The 17,204-nt window shown below is 45.5% G+C and overlaps 1 protein-coding gene across 1 annotated transcript; it reads right to left on the bottom strand.

Moving 5' to 3' along the window:
• Positions 1-632: 632 nt before the first annotated feature.
• Positions 633-12,103, bottom strand: RAD21L1 (RAD21 cohesin complex component like 1). Its single transcript, XM_058814692.1, has 13 exons — positions 11,945-12,103; positions 11,660-11,789; positions 10,081-10,180; positions 9,008-9,114; positions 8,448-8,633; positions 7,728-7,829; positions 6,651-6,761; positions 5,415-5,644; positions 4,473-4,575; positions 3,620-3,759; positions 2,858-2,938; positions 2,234-2,311; positions 633-1,457 (listed from the first exon to the last, which is right to left on the bottom strand). The coding sequence occupies exons 1-13, from the start codon at positions 12,086-12,088 to the stop codon at positions 1,266-1,268; spliced, it is 1,704 nt and encodes a 567-aa protein (XP_058670675.1). The 5' UTR covers positions 12,089-12,103; the 3' UTR covers positions 633-1,265.
• Between the last annotated feature and the right edge of the window lie 5,101 nt (positions 12,104-17,204).

The following is a 17,204-nucleotide window of genomic DNA, read 5'->3' as shown; positions in this document are numbered from 1 at the left end:
CACTCAGAAAAGGAACTCCTCAGAGAACAGCAGCACAGGCCCAATACTTATGTAATCAAATATTCCTGTTCAGAAAGGACACTCAGCTGGAACACCCCCACAGCCAGTGGCCACCCCATGCCCCACACTGGGGCTTCACCTCTTTTAAAGCCTTTTTACTCCCTTAAACAGACCCTCAAAACCAAAGCACCCCAAATCCTGTGGGATAGGAACCACACACATTAGTGGGCACAGAAAAACAGGGTGTCACTGAGGTGAGTGAACAGCTGAAGTCAGGTGACAGCATCACCCATCCTTTCCCATTTAAAGTAAAATCACCAAGTCCCTGACCCTGAGATGAACCCACAGGATTTGATCCTTCAGAAGAAACAACAACAAGCAAAGGAAACATTTTCTGATTTTTATTGATTCCACATCAAGGAACAGTGATGTCACCAAAGCAGCTGAGTGGGGCACAACCATTCCTCCTCCAGGTGGGGGGCAGCTGGAAACCAAGAGCTTCAGAAAATGACAGTAAAAGGGACAAAATTTATCCTAAATTAGATAAAAATGCAAAGAACTAATAATATTTCAGTTAACATCCATTTTTAAATAGGTCTACACATGAATAAAGGTGTTAATAAGTTAAAAAGCTCTGTGAAATCAGACAATGCAGGGTTTCTAGGAAATAGAATTTCTGGCTGCAGCTTCTGGACTCTTCTAGGGCCAGTGTAACCTCTGTCTGCCTGAACACACAAAAGCAACACTGGAGACAGTACCCTGCTAGATCTTAAGATATGAAATATTGAACATTCTTTGACAGTAACAATTTTAAATAGTCTAAAATTTTTTGCTACAGAGAGTAAACAGATAATTCTTACTGATGGTATTAGACAATTAACAGACACAAGCCTTGTAAAAATAATTTAAGCTCCAAAGGTAGTCTCTGAGAAAGGTTTTATGAAATTCCTTTGAGGATTTTTATAAAATTCCTTTGAGGACTTTTATAAAACCCTTCACAATGTAAATCTCTTGCGTAGAATATATATTTTAGTGGTATTTTATTAACATATTGTATAGCTATCATGTAACTCATTATGTAACTATAAATATTAATAGTAAGCCCTGTAGTGATCACCTGGGGCAGGACCCCTGCACCAGCCATGGCTGGGTGGTGTAGAGGGCAGGGAGCTCTGCTCATCTCCCACAGCTTGACAAGACATTCCATCCTTTTCCCAGAAAAACAATTTGCAGGGAAATGCAACCTAAGCTGTATTTTGATCAGTTTATCTGATCTTGTCAAACATGGGCCCAGCAGTGGCCGTGAGGTCAGCAAAGGGCTTGGGCTGCTGCAGCTGGAGGACCTGCTGCTTCTTCAGCACCAGGAAGATGTAAAATGTGGCTGCAGCTTCTTTCCGGCTGTTTCTCTGGCAGAGCTCCCAGAAACTGAAGGAAGACACTCCTGATCTCTTCAGTTGCTGTGTGAGGGAAGTGAGAAATCAGTCAGGGCAGCTTCTGCACCAGTAAAACTGGAGCCCATGGAGTCCAAACAGAGAGCAAAGCACAGAGGGAATATCCCTGCCTGAATGCCTCAAATGGGATCCCATCTCCATAGAATCATGGAAGCACACACTGGTTTGGGTTGGAAGGGACCTTAAAGACCATCTCACTCCCCCATCCTGGATACCTCCAACCAGACAAGGTTGTTCCAAGCCCCATCCAACCTGGCCATGAACACTTCCACAGATGGGGAGTCCACAACCTCCCTGGCTATTTTCCATCTGTGTTTATAGAAGTGACTCTTCACATTTTAATGCCATAAGTGTTGGTACTTATATGTGTTACTAAAACCTACAATTCCACAGAATTCCATTACACCAGTGAGTGCTCCCATCATGCTTTGTGACTGATAACAATAAATATCCTTGAGCAGTTCTTTGGGATCAGTTATCTCTTGTTTTATAAAGGCTGTACCTAGGGGTAAATATTTATTTACTATTTGCACAGAACCTTTGAAATATGTTCAAAAACAAGAGCATTCAGAAAATTCTAGTAATTCCAGCAGCTGTGGAAAGGAACACCACACACTGAGCACCCAGAATCCTGATTTTCCACAGAAATACCAAAAAAAAGCACATGCTGCAGGTGAGAGGCAGAGACACAGTGGACAGTAGAAGGAAGAGCTTTTCTAACATGGTCCAGCTGAAATCAACACCAGCTTTTGGTATCTAATAGCAAAATCCAGCACTGGTACCTGTAAAGTTTTCTGTAACCGAAGAGTTCTTTTGCCCCATCTTATTTCTTCATTGTCTTTCCCTGTTGTTGTTTGCTCCTTGAGAGGAAGTAAACAGAAAGTTAGTCAGGGTTTGTAAAAAAATCACACACCACAAGAAAAAGAACAGGAGTTCCAGGCTGGCTGAAAATCCAGATGGAGCTGGATGGCAAAACTCAGGGAATCAGGAGCCTCTGGCACCTCTGTGCTCACACAAGGCTGTGTGAAACAAGAACGGGACCTGTGTGCTTTGTGCTCAGAGACAGCTCAGGTGCAACATGGACATGGTCCCAGTGAGGTAGCTCCACAGCCAGGTACTGCTCTGTGGGACTAGGATTCTGACAGGATTTGCACTGGCCAGGAGCTTAAAGAGATATTCAAATATTTGACTTGGGATTTTGGGTTTAACCTCTGAAGCTTGCAGCTGACTGCCCTGGTTTCAGAGTACATGAACATCCTCAGAACCAGCAGGGTTGAATTGAAATTATTTCCTTCTCACAGGAAGCAAAACTCCCTGGAAGTTCACAATGCTATTTTTTTTTTTTTTTTTTAAGAAACAGGGTTCTCTTGTGAAACAAGCCAGGGCCATCAGCTTAGGACACACACCTCTGGCACCTCCACCTGCTGTGCTTCAACCTCCTGGCCCAGGGAATTTTTGGAGCTCTCAGAGAAAGCTGCTCCATCCTCCTGTGAACATGAAGAAGACAATCACCATGCCTGGCTATTTATGCACACAGTGCAATTCTCTTCACACAGTTCTTTTCAAAGAATTTATTATAATTAAGTGTTTCAAAATAAGTTAATAGCTGCTATTTCTACCATGTCTTTCCTGATACAGGGAAGGACCTTGTGTAGGATTTATCTACAGATGAATCTAAACCTATGGGCAGAGTTCAGGCATGGAGCACACATTTTCTGCTGCCATTAGCTCCAATTTCATCACTTTTCAACACCAATGAGCCTCATATTCTCTAAAGAATGCCCTTTAGCAGAAGTGAAGATGAAGGAGATATTGCTTAAGTATTTCCTCAATATGACACACAAAATGTAAGTTTTATCCTTTATAAAGATTATATTTGTCTCTTCAGTACAATATTTCATATTTAATATTAAGCTCTCATGTATACTTAGTGATTAAACTGTAATCTATGCTGATTAATAAACATTTTAATTAACCATTCATTCATTGTGGGAGTTCACCAAATTATAAATAAACTTTCATCACACAAGCTACTTAATGCTCTCTTGACTGTTTTTAGCATCCTTTCCAAACATTATTAATTTCTTAACATATTTTAAATGGAATCTTAGCAAAAAGTGGAACCAATAGGCACACTCAGGTCTCTAAAACTGAGGAAAACTGCTCACTATAATTTCACCACAGTTCTCATTGGTTTCATTTCTGTCATTCTGTGATGTCAACATAAAGGAATCATTTCTAATTTTTCTCCCAGTCTCGGAATGAGCTGGCTCCTGCAGGTAACTTGGCTCTTCTACTGGCAGCATCTCTGTATTAACAGAAAACCAAGGGTGAAGAGGAAATTACTGTGAATCACCATCCTTAAAAAATCCTCTGAAAATCAAAAATCACACACAAGTTCACAGTCTTTGAGAGGAAGAGCCAGAATAAGCAAATATTGAAGAAACATCATTCCCAACAGAATCATGGAAGAAGAACCTTCTAAGGCAGGTTTTCCTTTTCTGAAAGTTGACCTTTATGGACTCACAGGAGGAGGGTTTGTTAATTAATTTTTGAGAGAGGTTAGGTTCCCAGCAGAGCAAAGGAATGAAAGTGGATACATCCTTCTCAGAAGATTTAAAATGGAACATTTCTTCTTGCCTGATATTAACTAAACACATCTTCCAGATACAAGTAGAACTTTTTACATTAATTTGGAATTTTGGAGAGAAGTTTGATTAAGCTTAGGACAAGTGGAAAGCTAATTTTTTTCAATTGTATTGAAAAAACCCCACAAGCAACATTACCCAAATCTGTAGTTTCAGAGATAATTAGAGAAACCAAAGATGAAACAAAAAATATCTTCTTATGCCACAAGGAAGAAAAAACTTGGATTTCATTTAATTTCTAAGAAACAAAAGAACAGCAAAGTAGTAATTTCTGTAATACTGCACAACAACACCTCTTGTGTCTCTCAAACACTATGTAGAATAGAAAATACTCTTTAACACCTAATTCTGCACAACAGAATTAAAATATTACCTGTAGTATCTTGCTCTTTTCTCATTTCTTTCATTTCAGACATCCTCTGTATTCCATTTGCTCTCATCTTAAATCCGTCAGTCTTGAAGCATTTTTCAAACAACTGAAAAGAATTATTTTTTGTTTGCTTTCAGAATATCATGTCAGATTATTTACAAACATCAACACAAAATATGAATAGGAACTGTATGTTAATGACTGCAACCCAGAATTTCGGTATTTGAATTAGGTCACTCTGAAAATCTGCAATTTTTTGTTTGTTTTTAAGCAATAGCTTTCTGCAGCTCTGACATGAATTCCATGAAAAAATAAAACATCTTAGGAGCAGCTTGAATCATTTTTTTAAAGCCAGCCAGTAGGGAAGGATGAAAGAAAGAAACATCTGCAGTTTTCATCTTCTTAAAGAGCAAGTTGTAATTCTGCAGCTGGACTCTAAGTGGTGAAGCTGCACTGCTGCAGTGAACCCTTCCAAATCCATCAGCAATATTCTACTACTAATGTCTGATGTACCTTTAAAGTAAATATAAACAAAAGATAACTCAAATTGATTACAAAGAGGAAATAAACCAGGAAACAATACAACAAAGGAGAAAGTATAAAAAAAAATGGACAGAGGAGTAAAAAGTTGTGTCTCAGTATAAGATCAGTCAGGTGCCAGTGTGTGAAATGAAACATCAGCTCTCTTGTTCCTTTTGTAATTTTTCTCTTGTTGGAGTGCAGAAGGTTAAGGCTGTGACCCCAGAGATGATGAAACAATTAGTGGTGAGTGTGCAAACCATCAGGTGTCTGCTGACCTGAACTGCTCAGCAATGCTCAGGGCACACCTGCAGCCAGCTCCAGCTTCAGATCAGAGTCTGCAAAACTCTCTCACTCAGATCCCAGCTCTGCAACAATCCTGGAACCTACACAGTGGCACAGACCCCACAAGGAACTGATGTTTACCTTTTGCAGCTGAGCATGAATCATAGGCTGTGAAGAATGGGACAGGAGTTTATCCACACCTCCCCACTCCTTCCACATCATTGTTTTCTTGGTAGGGGGAGCGAGGTCCAGCGTGGCCAGGAGGTCAGAGGAGTTGGAGAGCTGCTTGTAAATGGTTTGGCAGCTGAGCTCCTTCTCTACATCCACCAGCAGCTTCCTCTTTCTTTGTTTTTTCTTCCTCGGGGTGACAGCTACATAAAGCAAGTATTAATAACAACTCTTAAGGTCTATTCCTAGGACATTAGGCACACAAAAAAAGCCCAGTGAATCAACCTGGCTGCCGACCTTCTGAACACTGCCTGGACTTGAAAATCAAAGCACAAGTGCACAGGCCAGTCCTTCAAAAGTTTCTATGAAGTTTTCACTCTTTGTACTCTTTTATTGGAAATTCCCTTATGTTTAATTGTGGAAGACAAATGATTCTTTTAATAAAGAGCTGGGTACAGGACAACATAATGAAAACACATGATAGAGCAACAAGACTGAATAGGCTTTAATCCATCAGGAAGCTAAGTGCTCCAGGAACTGCTGATGCACTCAAGAGGTTTCATTACCTTATAATTAATATCTGTATTTGTCAGTTTAATCCTTTACCAATTTAATCAAGATGTAAACACAAAAGAAAGGCACAGATTAGTTATATAGTCATAACTTCCTGGATATTATTTGGGCAGGCCAGAAAATTCCAATATTGTAAATATTGCTGTCAACATGAGCTTGCTTATTCATAAACAGCCACCAATGTGATAGGGGACATTTAGATTTCCTCTGCAGAGGAAATGTAATACTCTTCACTTGGATCTTGTTAAAAGTTCACAAACCAATGTTTTCCAAAGGCTTGAAAGTTTTAGGATTGTGATTTTAAATATAAAAGTCATTGATGTTTGACTGGCAATTAAAGTTTTTCAGGTGAATCTTCAGTACCACCCCCAAGGCCAAGCTTGCAATGCTACCACAGCTGAAGAGCAACAAAACTTGACTTGTACATGGAAAAAAACTGCAAGTAGAAATTTGGGAAGCTAGGATAAATAACCTGACACTGGGTTTGTATAATATTTACTGTAAAAATGAACTCTGACTGCAGGAGCAGATGAAATCTAAGGTGGGAATAATCTTTATTGCAAATATTTTCACTACTAAAAAGCAAACCAAAACTAGTTAATGCAAACATTTATCAGAAACAGATCAACTTCTGACCTGCATCATCAACTGGCTCAAGCACAAACCCTTCTTCCTGGAACAAAAGGATTGTCTCATTCATTGTGTGATTTCCATCCTTAACAGTGGTGTCTGCACAGTTGGACTCAACTGCAAGAAAACCCAGCAAATAACCCAAATTAATAACAAAGAAAAATTGCAATATGGACTAATTTCTCAATCACATGACAGAGAATGCTACCAGACAAAAACAGCAAGAAATAGGAAACTGTGTTTTTGTTTATAATCTCCCTTATGTTCACCAGTTCCTTCTCATACTCTCAATGCTCTACACTTCCCTTCACTGATCCCAGAATGACCAGGCCATAGCAGAGACAGATCTGGAGAAAAATCCACACAACAAAAAGTGTTCAGGGGCAAATAATCCCTATCTGTTTCCAGTTCCAGGCAAGTGCATGGCAGTGGGGACATCTCTGTCAACAGAAAATAACAAGCAGCACCAGCAATAGAGCAAGGAGAGGCAAGAGCCACTCTATCCCTTTAAAGCTGTTCCAGAATTCTCTGTTTTAAACTAACACTCTGATGGGGGAGTAAGGATTTAAGATAGCAAAAATTTCTCAGAAATAGTTATCAAAGCTTAATTTCTTTCATCAGCATCAAACCAAAAGAAGATTAACAGCACATTTATGAGCTACTTAAGTCTCATTTGTTGCAGAAATATGAAGCCAGAAATAGAAGCACAGAATTGTTTCTGTTGGAAAAGATCTTTTAAGCTCTCACTAGGAAAGTTCACTGTTACAGGACAGCCTTATTTGGATTTCTTTCCCCCTCAAAAGGGACATCATGCTGTGAGCAGCAGGGTGAACCAACAGCATATCCAACAGGATGTCACATGAAGGTGTTTCTAAGCAATGTGAAGTTACAAATTTGGAATTCCTAAATCAAATAAAATGATCCTAAAATGGTGGACGAAGCAGTTTAGGGGGAAAAAAAGCAGCAAAATAAATGAAGAAAGGAAAAAGGCACAAGGATACAAAAAGCTGAATGTGAGTGACATTAGGCATTAACAGAGGAACAGAGGGTTTATGTGAGATGGAGCAGACACTGCAAACTCACTGGCTGTGCTGTTCTCTGGCAGATCTTGTGACAAAGGACGTGCTTCCTCCTCGTCAAGAATGTCTTTATCTAGGACATTTTGCTCATCCCTCAACAAGATTTCTTAAATACAAAGCACATAGTTTTAATCATTCTAAGCCTTAGTAGTCATGATACAGTCTGATACAGCCTAATGTTAGTCAAGGTTAATACTCTGCAAAGAAAGCAAGCTCAGCTTCTGCAGATGGCTGGCAGTGGTGTGGCTGTCTGCAGCAGCACACAAAGGAGGGGATTAGTCCCAAGTTTGAGATTTCCACCCTTTTTTTTTTTTTTATATCGCCTTAATAGTGTTAACAGGTATCAATCTGTAAGGTTTACATAAATGTTCTAAGCCATAATGATCCAGAAACTACTTTGCTGCCTTTGTTATTACAACAGTAAGGATAAAAAGTGCGGCACTATTTCACCTTTGAAAACAGAAATTAATTATTAAACATTAAGCATAAATTTAATGTCTTTAATTCTAAAATAATGAAATACAGCCTTTAAACCAATTTGACTTGGCAGTGTCTAAGTGATCATAGACTTAGTGACAAGTAGTAAAAATATATGTATGGAAACAACAGCTAACAGAGAATTTATGTTTGACAACAATCGCTTTGCTGCTCTCTTGACTGTTTTCCTGTAAGAATGAAAATACTTGGAAAGGAACCAATTCTCTTTGCCTGTGGCAAACCCTACCAATCATATCTGCAGCATCCTCCTCATCCCCAAAATGGTCATCCTGGAAGCAGTAAACATCTTCATGCAGCACAGATTTGTCTCCACTGGTGCTGGCTGAGTTGGGATCTGCCACCAGACTGTTACTGCTCGTCAGGACACTGCCCTCAAAGAAGCTCTGTCTCCTCAGGGCTTCTGTTTCTTCATCTGAGGGAACACACAATTCCTGATCCCACATCTGTCTGAGTTTTGTAAACTCAGATGTATCAATTTCCTAATGTTTCAAGTAATTTTTTAAAGGTTACAAGACACCCCATACCTCAAATGGAATAAAGAATAAACAATGTTAGCTAATTTAGTAAAAGCAGGAAATGTTTGGTTTGGTTCTCAGTCTCTGACACCAGATTATATTGCTTACACAAAATTTTAAACCTAAGACAGCATGATAGCCCAATCAGCAAAAGCATGAAACAAATGGACCTTTAATCACAGCTTTTTCACACATGGAAAGGGCTCACATAAAAGTTTCACATAAAACACATTTCCCCTTATGAAATTCTTCTACTCTCAACTACTCTCACCAAAGTTTCTATCACAGAGAAGTATACTGCTTTCATAATCCTCTGTAAGTGTGATTTCTTCAGCTCTGCTCTGATTCAAGGTAAAATGTTCAGCAACATCAATGGCCCTGAATGAAAAAAACATTATAAAAATAGAGAGTGAACTGAAACTCATTGAGCATTCAGCTGGAATGTGAAAACTTGGTTCTACACAGCCTTCAATCCTGGCATTTTATCACAATTTTATCTCCATATTTCTCCACTCCCTTTTGCCACTAAACTTGGGCCTTTGTGATTTTGCTCCCATCCAAGCCCTGGTACCTACCAGACCCTTGTCAGAAGGCAACTAATTAGTGAAACATCTTTTAAATCAAATTACACAATTCTTTGGGCAGGTAGAAAAGGCACCTTTACAGAGTCAGCACACTGAGGCACTTGAATAAAGTGTATTATATTGCAGCTGTACTTACAAAATAATAAACCCTTACTGATCCCATCAAACCATATTTATGAGGAGGTACAGAGCAACCCTCAGTGGAAATCTCCTGTCCTGGACCTTTGAGGCACTAGAGCCATCAGAAACATGACTTAGCCTCCTGGTTTTTATCAGTTTTCTACATTAGTGCTGCTTTGTGTCAAAAAAGCCTAAGAAATGTGCTGGCTTTTTCTCAGGAGCCAGGCTGACTATTGCTGATAAAACACTCCAGCCCCAGAGAGCAGTGGAGCAGAAACAAAATGAAGCTACCCAGTGGAACAGTGCAACACTGTGTGGTTACTGGCCACATCTTTCAGGATTAATACTAATTTTTATCTCTTCTCTTGGGGTTCAGAAAGCTGTTTGCATCCTTCACGCAGACAATTTAAAATCCTGAAGACTAAGTTCAAGACATTATTCCATTGTGAAGGTCTGTTGATTAAAGGACTGAGGAAAACTACCAAAGCACAATGCCTGTGGCTGTAGAGCTCAGAATTTAGGAGAATTCAGTTATTAAATCAAAACAACCCAATCTGAGTCTCAATCAGATAACAGCAAGTGTATAGCTTTTACTTCTGGAAATTCTAAAAGAATGAATAAAAACTGGGGAGGCATTTACTTTACATCTGGTAGTGGTGCTTCAAAATCATGAAATTCTTCAGGTAATGTAATGGACTGATAAGCAGCCTCAAAGTTCTCTTCTGGAAGGTCAAGAAGGCCTGAAATAAACAGACAACATAACAAAATAAGTATCAATAAAATAAAAGTAGTGCTGTCTCCCAAGTAGGTATAATAAGCCCATAAACCTGTCAGGAGGGGCTGCTGCCATTCTAAATCACAGAATGGCACAGCTTAGGCACCCAAAAGTGAAATTTCAGTTTCCATGTCCTTAAAATGATCTATTTTTTACAGACAAATACAAAAGAGTCTGCTGCAACAGGACCTGAAATATGTAAGTACTCGTGTTGGTGAGCAGCTACTTTAAGTCCCTGGAAGGTTCTCCCAGCTGATGTCTAGCCCAGAGTCTTTCACAGCACTGCAAATGAACCACTGTGTTTTCCTTTCCTCTGCTCTGTCTCCATAACACTGTTCTCCAGCAGCAAATAATTATGTACTCAGACTCCCAATTACTTGGGAATCAGAGAATCCTGGGAAAATTCACGAGAGGAGGGATTTCTCAAGGTCATCCAATCCAGCCTTTTGCTCAGAACAGGGTTAATTTCAAAGTCAGATCACTTTTGTCTATTTCTGTTGATGCAGATTTCACAGCATCCCTGAACATCCCTTTTCAGCATTTTACCACTTCTGCTGAGATTCTTCTCCCCCCTTTTCTCTAGGTAAATAAAGTCTCTGTTGCAGCAGTGGTGCTGTTGGGTGCTCTTGAGCTGTGTGGTGCCCTCCAAGTTGCTGTAGGATCTCTCTCCAAAATAGCCACCAGTTGTGGCTGGCAGATTTCACTTGCATATTAAGGGAAAATTTCTTCATTAAAAGGGTTTTCAAGCCCTGGCACAGGCTGCCCGGGGTAATGCTGGAGTCACCATCCCTGGAGGGATTTGAAAGACGTGGTATTTGGGGACATGGCTTAGTGGTGGCCTTGGCAGTGCTGGGTGAACAGTTGGACTGGGTTTTGAAGGGCTTTTCCAGCCTAAATGGTTCTGTGATTCTATAATTCTGTGATCATATCCTTGAGAATAATGCAGAGTAATTATTGACTATTTTGCAAACAGACCAGGTCACAAAGCACATTAAAACTGGCAGTAGACACTGCTGTTCTCAGGCTTTTTTTTAGACAACAGTGCCTCCCATTTATTGCCTAAGTATGACAAATACAGAGCCTGTTGGAAAAGGCTCCAGTCATCTCAGGTCCCTTCTCCCTGTCTACATGGCTAGAGCTCAAAACACACTGTCAGGTCTGGCACTGACACTGTTAGACATGTTGTTGGTGTCATCAGAAATTAAAATTAATTATTCAGCAATGGAGGCTGAATTCTAGCATCTTCTTGTAAGCCCACTTAAGATACTGCTTCTGTTAAGGTAGTCAGAGATCTGAAATGGCAGTAAATTAAGCCAGACCAGCAGTAGGTGATAGTATGGTCAGTTTCTTTTGGGGTCAGTAATGTGTATTTAACAGAAATATCCGAAAATTAACTTTTAAAATGAGAGGACACAGATGAAAAAATGCTGAATTTTGTGTATACCTGGACGAAAGGCTGTCTTCATTTTGGTCAGAGCTTCATTGCAGTCTGCCAAGAGGTACTTTACTTTCCTGTTGTAAATCCGCACCACCCCCAGGAGTAAGTGTCCAGAGGTTCGCAGAGCTATAGCAAACTGTAAGGATTGAAATTTTTAAAAAGGTTGTTCAGGAGTTAGTATTTTTGGCAAAACCATTAAAATATTACACAGAAATAACAGAGTTCTCTACAAGAGACCAACAGCTCCACCCCAGGACTCTGCAGGAGATCCCTCCCCATGCCGCAGCCTACCTTTGGGGAAAGGATTTTTTGGACGGTGGCCTCTAAATTGCACTCAAAGATGTGTGCCTTGGTCAGCTTCTTCTCCCAGTGAGCAGCCAGCCAGATTTTGGCCAGTGGTCCCCGCTTGTTGATGAGCAAATGGACGTAGAACATGGTGCCTGGCAAAAGGTCTCAGGGCAGCCCTGACAAAATTCCCTGAGCTCTTCCCCTTGCAACAGGAGATGGGTGCTGGGGCCCCAAGTGGAATTAGGGATTTAATGGGATCTGAGGGGATGGGGGACCCAGTCGGCTGCTGTGGGGAAGGAGGAATTTAGTCGGATCTGAGGGGATGGGGGGACACAACCAGGCACTGATGGGGATGAGAGGATTTATGGGATCAGAGGGGACTGGGCACCCAGGCAGATATTGGGGGATGTGAGGATTTAGTGGGATCCAGAAAGGCTGGGATCACCCAGCTGGGCGCTGAGGGAATGGGAGAACCCTGAGAGCACTGAGGGAATGAAAGGATTTAGCAGAACCCTCAGAGGGCAGGCAGGGGGGATTTGGCAGGATCCTTAAAGGATGGGTCAGGGTGGATTTAGTGGTGCCTGAGGGGACAGGGGGAGCCAGCCAGGCCCTGAGGATTTAGCAGGACCTGAGGGGATGGGGTGACCAAGACGCTGAGGGGACAGGGGGCCTGAGCAATGCCAGGAGGGACGCGTTGCACTTAGCGGGATCCTGAGGGACGGATGGGCAGAGTCGGCCGCTGAGGGGCCCTGCGGGGATGAGGAGCCCCGGGGATCGAGGAGGATCCGGCGGCGCTGAGGGGGCTCGGCGGGGCGGGCGGACCCTCCTCAGGCCTCAGCCACGGCTCGGCCGAGGGCGGGAAGGCGCCGAGGGGATTGCACAGCGGGCCCGCCCTCAGAGCCCCCCAGGGCCCGTGTCCACTGCCACGGAGCCCTCGGCAGGGACCTGCCGCCGTCAATGGCCCCTCCTTCCTGGGGCTCAGCAGCAGGAGCCTCGCGTGCCCGGGAACACATTGTCGCATGTGTCATTTTGGGTTCTTGAGAGTGGAGAGCGATCTCACTCTCTCCATCCACCTCTCCCTCTCCCTCTCCTCTCCTCTCCTCTCCTTGTCTTCCCCTCCCCTTCTTCTCCCAATCCCTTTCACCCTTGACGTTCCAAGAGCCAGTTTGGAGACACCGCCCCATCTCTTTCTCTGCAGGTGAGCAGCTCCTGCGTGGCTCCAGACACGTCTGATAAAACTCCCCTGGTGAAGGAAATTTGCAGAAGAAAACAAAACAAAAAACAAAAACAAAACAAACAAACAAAAAAGACAAAAACCAGAGCCTCGGGTCAGACCTCTGTGCAGGGGAGGAAAGGCAAAAGGTGCACAGCCATCTGTCTGTGTCAGCTCCAGCCATCCCTGAGAGAAGACAGTGTGTTTGCACACTTAGGTGTCACCAGTCAGGAAGAAAAATAGTTTTTCACCCTCTGCTTTGTGCTTTTCATGCTTTATATTCAGGCAGAACAAGCGAGGCTCCCATTAGCTCCCAGGCACAGCCCAGAGCATCAGCTGTTGCCATATCACAAGGCACCTGAGGTTTTCCCTGTCTCCCTGGTGTTAGCTGAAGATAATGAGATCTTAATTATCACCAGGAAAGTGCTGAGCCTCATCCCAGTGCAGCTCTGCATCTGGCCATAGTGGCAAGCAGGGCTCCATCCCTCCAGCTGCCTTAGGGCTGGGGCTCAGATGTTTGGGGAAGGAGAGCGATTTTTTGCTATAAATCATCCTTGGAGTGGTGTATCCCCACAGGGACTCGGAGGAACCTCCCACAAGCCCAGGGGCAGGTATCCACTACCCATCCAGGGCACCAAACCTGTCTGAGAACTCCATGCCCTGCAAGAGGGTAACCACCCTCACTGTTGCCCACTGTGCAGCTCCAGCCCTCCCCAGCACCAAGGCTCAAGTCCAGCCCTACCTGCCTTGCTGGTGGCAGCAGCTCCCAGGAGCAGATTGCTGGATCAGAACCCCCTCTCATCCATGGGGAGCACTGGGATGCTGTGTCTGGGGTACACAGGGACTGGCAGTGTCAGGCAGGAAGGCTGTGATGTGCCGGGCATCTCTGGTCGTCCCAAATTGCTGGATCTCATGGTGATGTAGAGCCAGCTCCTGAATTGCCTGGCTGCTGTTTCCCTGACCTCTGAGTCACCTTGAGCTGTGCTGGCTGCGAGTCCTCGCTCTGCCATGGGATGCTGTGAATGCTAAGGAGGCAGGAATGAAACTTCACCTCGGTGGTGAGGCTGGATAGGGGTCAGAACTGCCAGTGGGCACCAGACAGCTGTGCACTCCCCAAAATTGGGCTGTGCTGCAGTGGGCTGTATTAGGGAACAGAGCCAGGTCTAGCTCCATCACATTCCTGCTCCTGCTGTCCTCTTCTGCCTGCCTGAGGCTCCCATTTGCTGTCCCTCTCATCCATGTTCAATCATTTTGTCTGAGGAGTTACATGTTCCCATCCTTGGTTCCCCGTCTGGCTCCTTCACCTTGTTCCATCTCCCAGACTCCTTCACCCCCTCCTCTTTCCTTTTCTTTCCAAGTCGTCTGTCACTCCCCTCCAGCACTCCTGCAGTTTCATTGTGAATTTTGGCAGTGCTCCCTCTGACCTTGGCTGTCTCTCTCCTCTCTTTGCTCCTGCACTGGCAGCATAGATCTTGGCTGTCTCAGCCTCTCCTCTCCTTCTCTTAGTGCCAGCACCTTGGGGATGGCGTGGCCTTTGCCAGTCTCCATCCTCAGGATCAGGAAGGATTTTGGGCTACCCTGAGGCCCCTTCAAAGGCCTGGGGTCCCCTCCAGTTCCCATCCAGCAATGGCACTGGGATCCTGGGGCAGCAGCAATGCCAGCAGGATGCATCCCTCCACCTCATCCCTCACAGGTGGCCTCTCGAGCATTGCTGTGGGATTGGGGTGCAGGAGCAGCCCCAGGCAGCATGGAGCCCTGACCCCATGACAGGTTCAGCCTGTCCCTGTATGAAGGCAGGTGGGAGCCACAGCAGGAGTACCTCTGCTTCTGCCTCACAAATCCCCATCCTGGCCAGGCTCCTGGCCTTGGCATCCCTGGGTGCACGGGCAGCCCCAGGGCTTGGGTGCTCCAGGACAGAGGGCTTGACCACAGCTCTGCTCAGGAGCAAACTGGTGGCAGTTCTGTCTTCCCAGGGAATTTGGCGATGGTGAGGCAGCAGATCTGCTCCTGCCCATCTGTTCACTGAGATATGCCTGCCTGCTCCAAATCCATCTTTTCCTGCTGATTTGGGACAATCTGTGTCCCATGACCTACTTGTCTCCAAGCATTTCTTGCCTTCCTGCGGAGTGGGTTGGTACTAAAGACTCTCTAAATGTAGTTAACGTGTCAGGATGCACTTACATTTATTTTTAATTCTGCTTCTTTCTTGGCCCACTTCTGGCTACATCTCTGGGGACACTGTGCTGGGAAGCCTCTGTGTTCCACAGAGTCACAAAGTCACGGAATGGTTTGGGTTGGAAGACACCTTAGAGATCATCTCATTCCAAGCCCCCTGCCATGGCAGCTCCATGCCCCTGCTGCAGCTCAGAGACTGAGAAGGTGCCATGTGTTGGTTTAGGGTGTTCCAGTCAGCCTCATGGATAGACACTGTGCCTGGATAGGTGCTGAGCCTGGATCGTGTTGCACCTGTCCAGCCCTCAGAAAACACCTCTTTATTTGTGTGGCATGCTCTAAAACTCTCTGACCTTTTTTAATCCATTTTAGCTGTACCTGACAGAGACTTCAGAGAAAATCCCTGCCCTGTCATGACACAGGTGGCAAGAAACTCCCATCTGATATCTCCACACAGAGCAGGGCCCAGACACTATGGGTAACACAGAGCCCAGTGTAGCTGCAGAGGAACACGCTGTGTGCAGGGACAGGGTTCAGGACACGATGGGGACAGGGTGCAGGGCACAAACATCATCCCTGCAGTCCCAGCACTGAGCTCACCCAGCACCTGCAGCCCTGGGTGTGCTTTTGGATATACTGGAAACATGTGAAGGTGTTGAAGGGACTGGAAAAGTGATGGACAAACCTTCCAAGCAGCTGTCAGCAGCCCACCCGCTATTGCTGGGATTTATATCCACATCTCCAGGCACTGCTCCAAATGTGGAAATAGACCGCGTCGTACTAACAAATGAGGGAAAGCGTGTGGCTGCCAGCAGGTCGCTGCTGGGGCACGTGCCTGGCTCTGGTGCCAGGTCAGGGAGAAGAAAAGTGCAGGCACTGACATGAATGGTCTAGGAAAAATGGAATAAATAACGTGTGTGTGTGTGTGTGTGTGTGTGTGTGTGTGTGTGTGTGTGTGTGTGTGTCTGTCTGTCTGTAGGGGGGGGCATTAAGCCCAGTGGGACTGTCGTGGGACTGCAGGGGTCAGGAGCTCCTCTGTCCCAGGCTGGGGCATGTCATACCTGGCCCAAACCCAGGTCAACCCCCACTTTCCCTGAGAATTTGGGGGCAGCCTGGGCAACGTCCATATGGGACCTCTCCCTGCTGTCTTTGGTGCTGGGGATGCTCATGCTGCAAGCCCAGTGTCGCCAGCCCAGCTCCACCTCATGTCCCACAGGGGACTGCTGGCTGTGGAGGGCACGTCTTCCAGGCACACCCCACACAAAACCCACCGTGCTGCTCTGTGCTCTCCAGAGCCCCTCCCCACGCAGCCCCCGGGGTGCCCACGGAGGGTCCCGGCGCTGCCGAGGGGTGCGCAGAGGGGTCCCTGTCGCACAGGGTCCGTGCACAGCGGGTACCGGTGTGCACCCGGGCGTGTGCATGCGAGTGCATGTGTGTGCCCCCCGTACGTGTGTGTGTGTGCGTGTGCGTGCGGCGACCGTGCGCGACCGCAGCTCAGGGCACCCACCGCCCGCCCCGCGGCGGCACCGGCACCTGCCCGGGGAGCCGGGGAGGCGGCGGGGGTAGGCAGCCCGACGCGGGGGACCGGGAGGGGAAGCGGGGCAGCTCGGTGCGGGCATCGGCGGGGAGGGGAGACCGAGCGGAGAAGCGGGAGCGGAGCCCGGTGCGCGGAGCGGGGCCACAGCCCGGTGCGGGAGCGGGGAACGGGAGGGCAGACCCCGGCGGGAGAAGAGGGTCCGGTGAGGGGCAATTTAGTGGAGTCACGGGGACACAGGTCCCCACAGGGGGTTTCAGACGGATTCGGGAAGGTGGGTGGCGCGGTGGGAGCCTGGTTTGGGAAGGAGGAGAGCCAGGTGGTCCGGAGAGGCAGGTGAGGGT

This window comes from Ammospiza caudacuta, chromosome 15 (genome assembly GCF_027887145.1).
Source record: "Ammospiza caudacuta isolate bAmmCau1 chromosome 15, bAmmCau1.pri, whole genome shotgun sequence".
In the NCBI taxonomy this organism is placed as follows: domain Eukaryota; kingdom Metazoa; phylum Chordata; class Aves; order Passeriformes; family Passerellidae; genus Ammospiza; species Ammospiza caudacuta.
The sequence above is the reverse complement of the archived record's forward strand: the minus strand, read 5'-3'. Positions and strand labels throughout refer to the sequence as shown.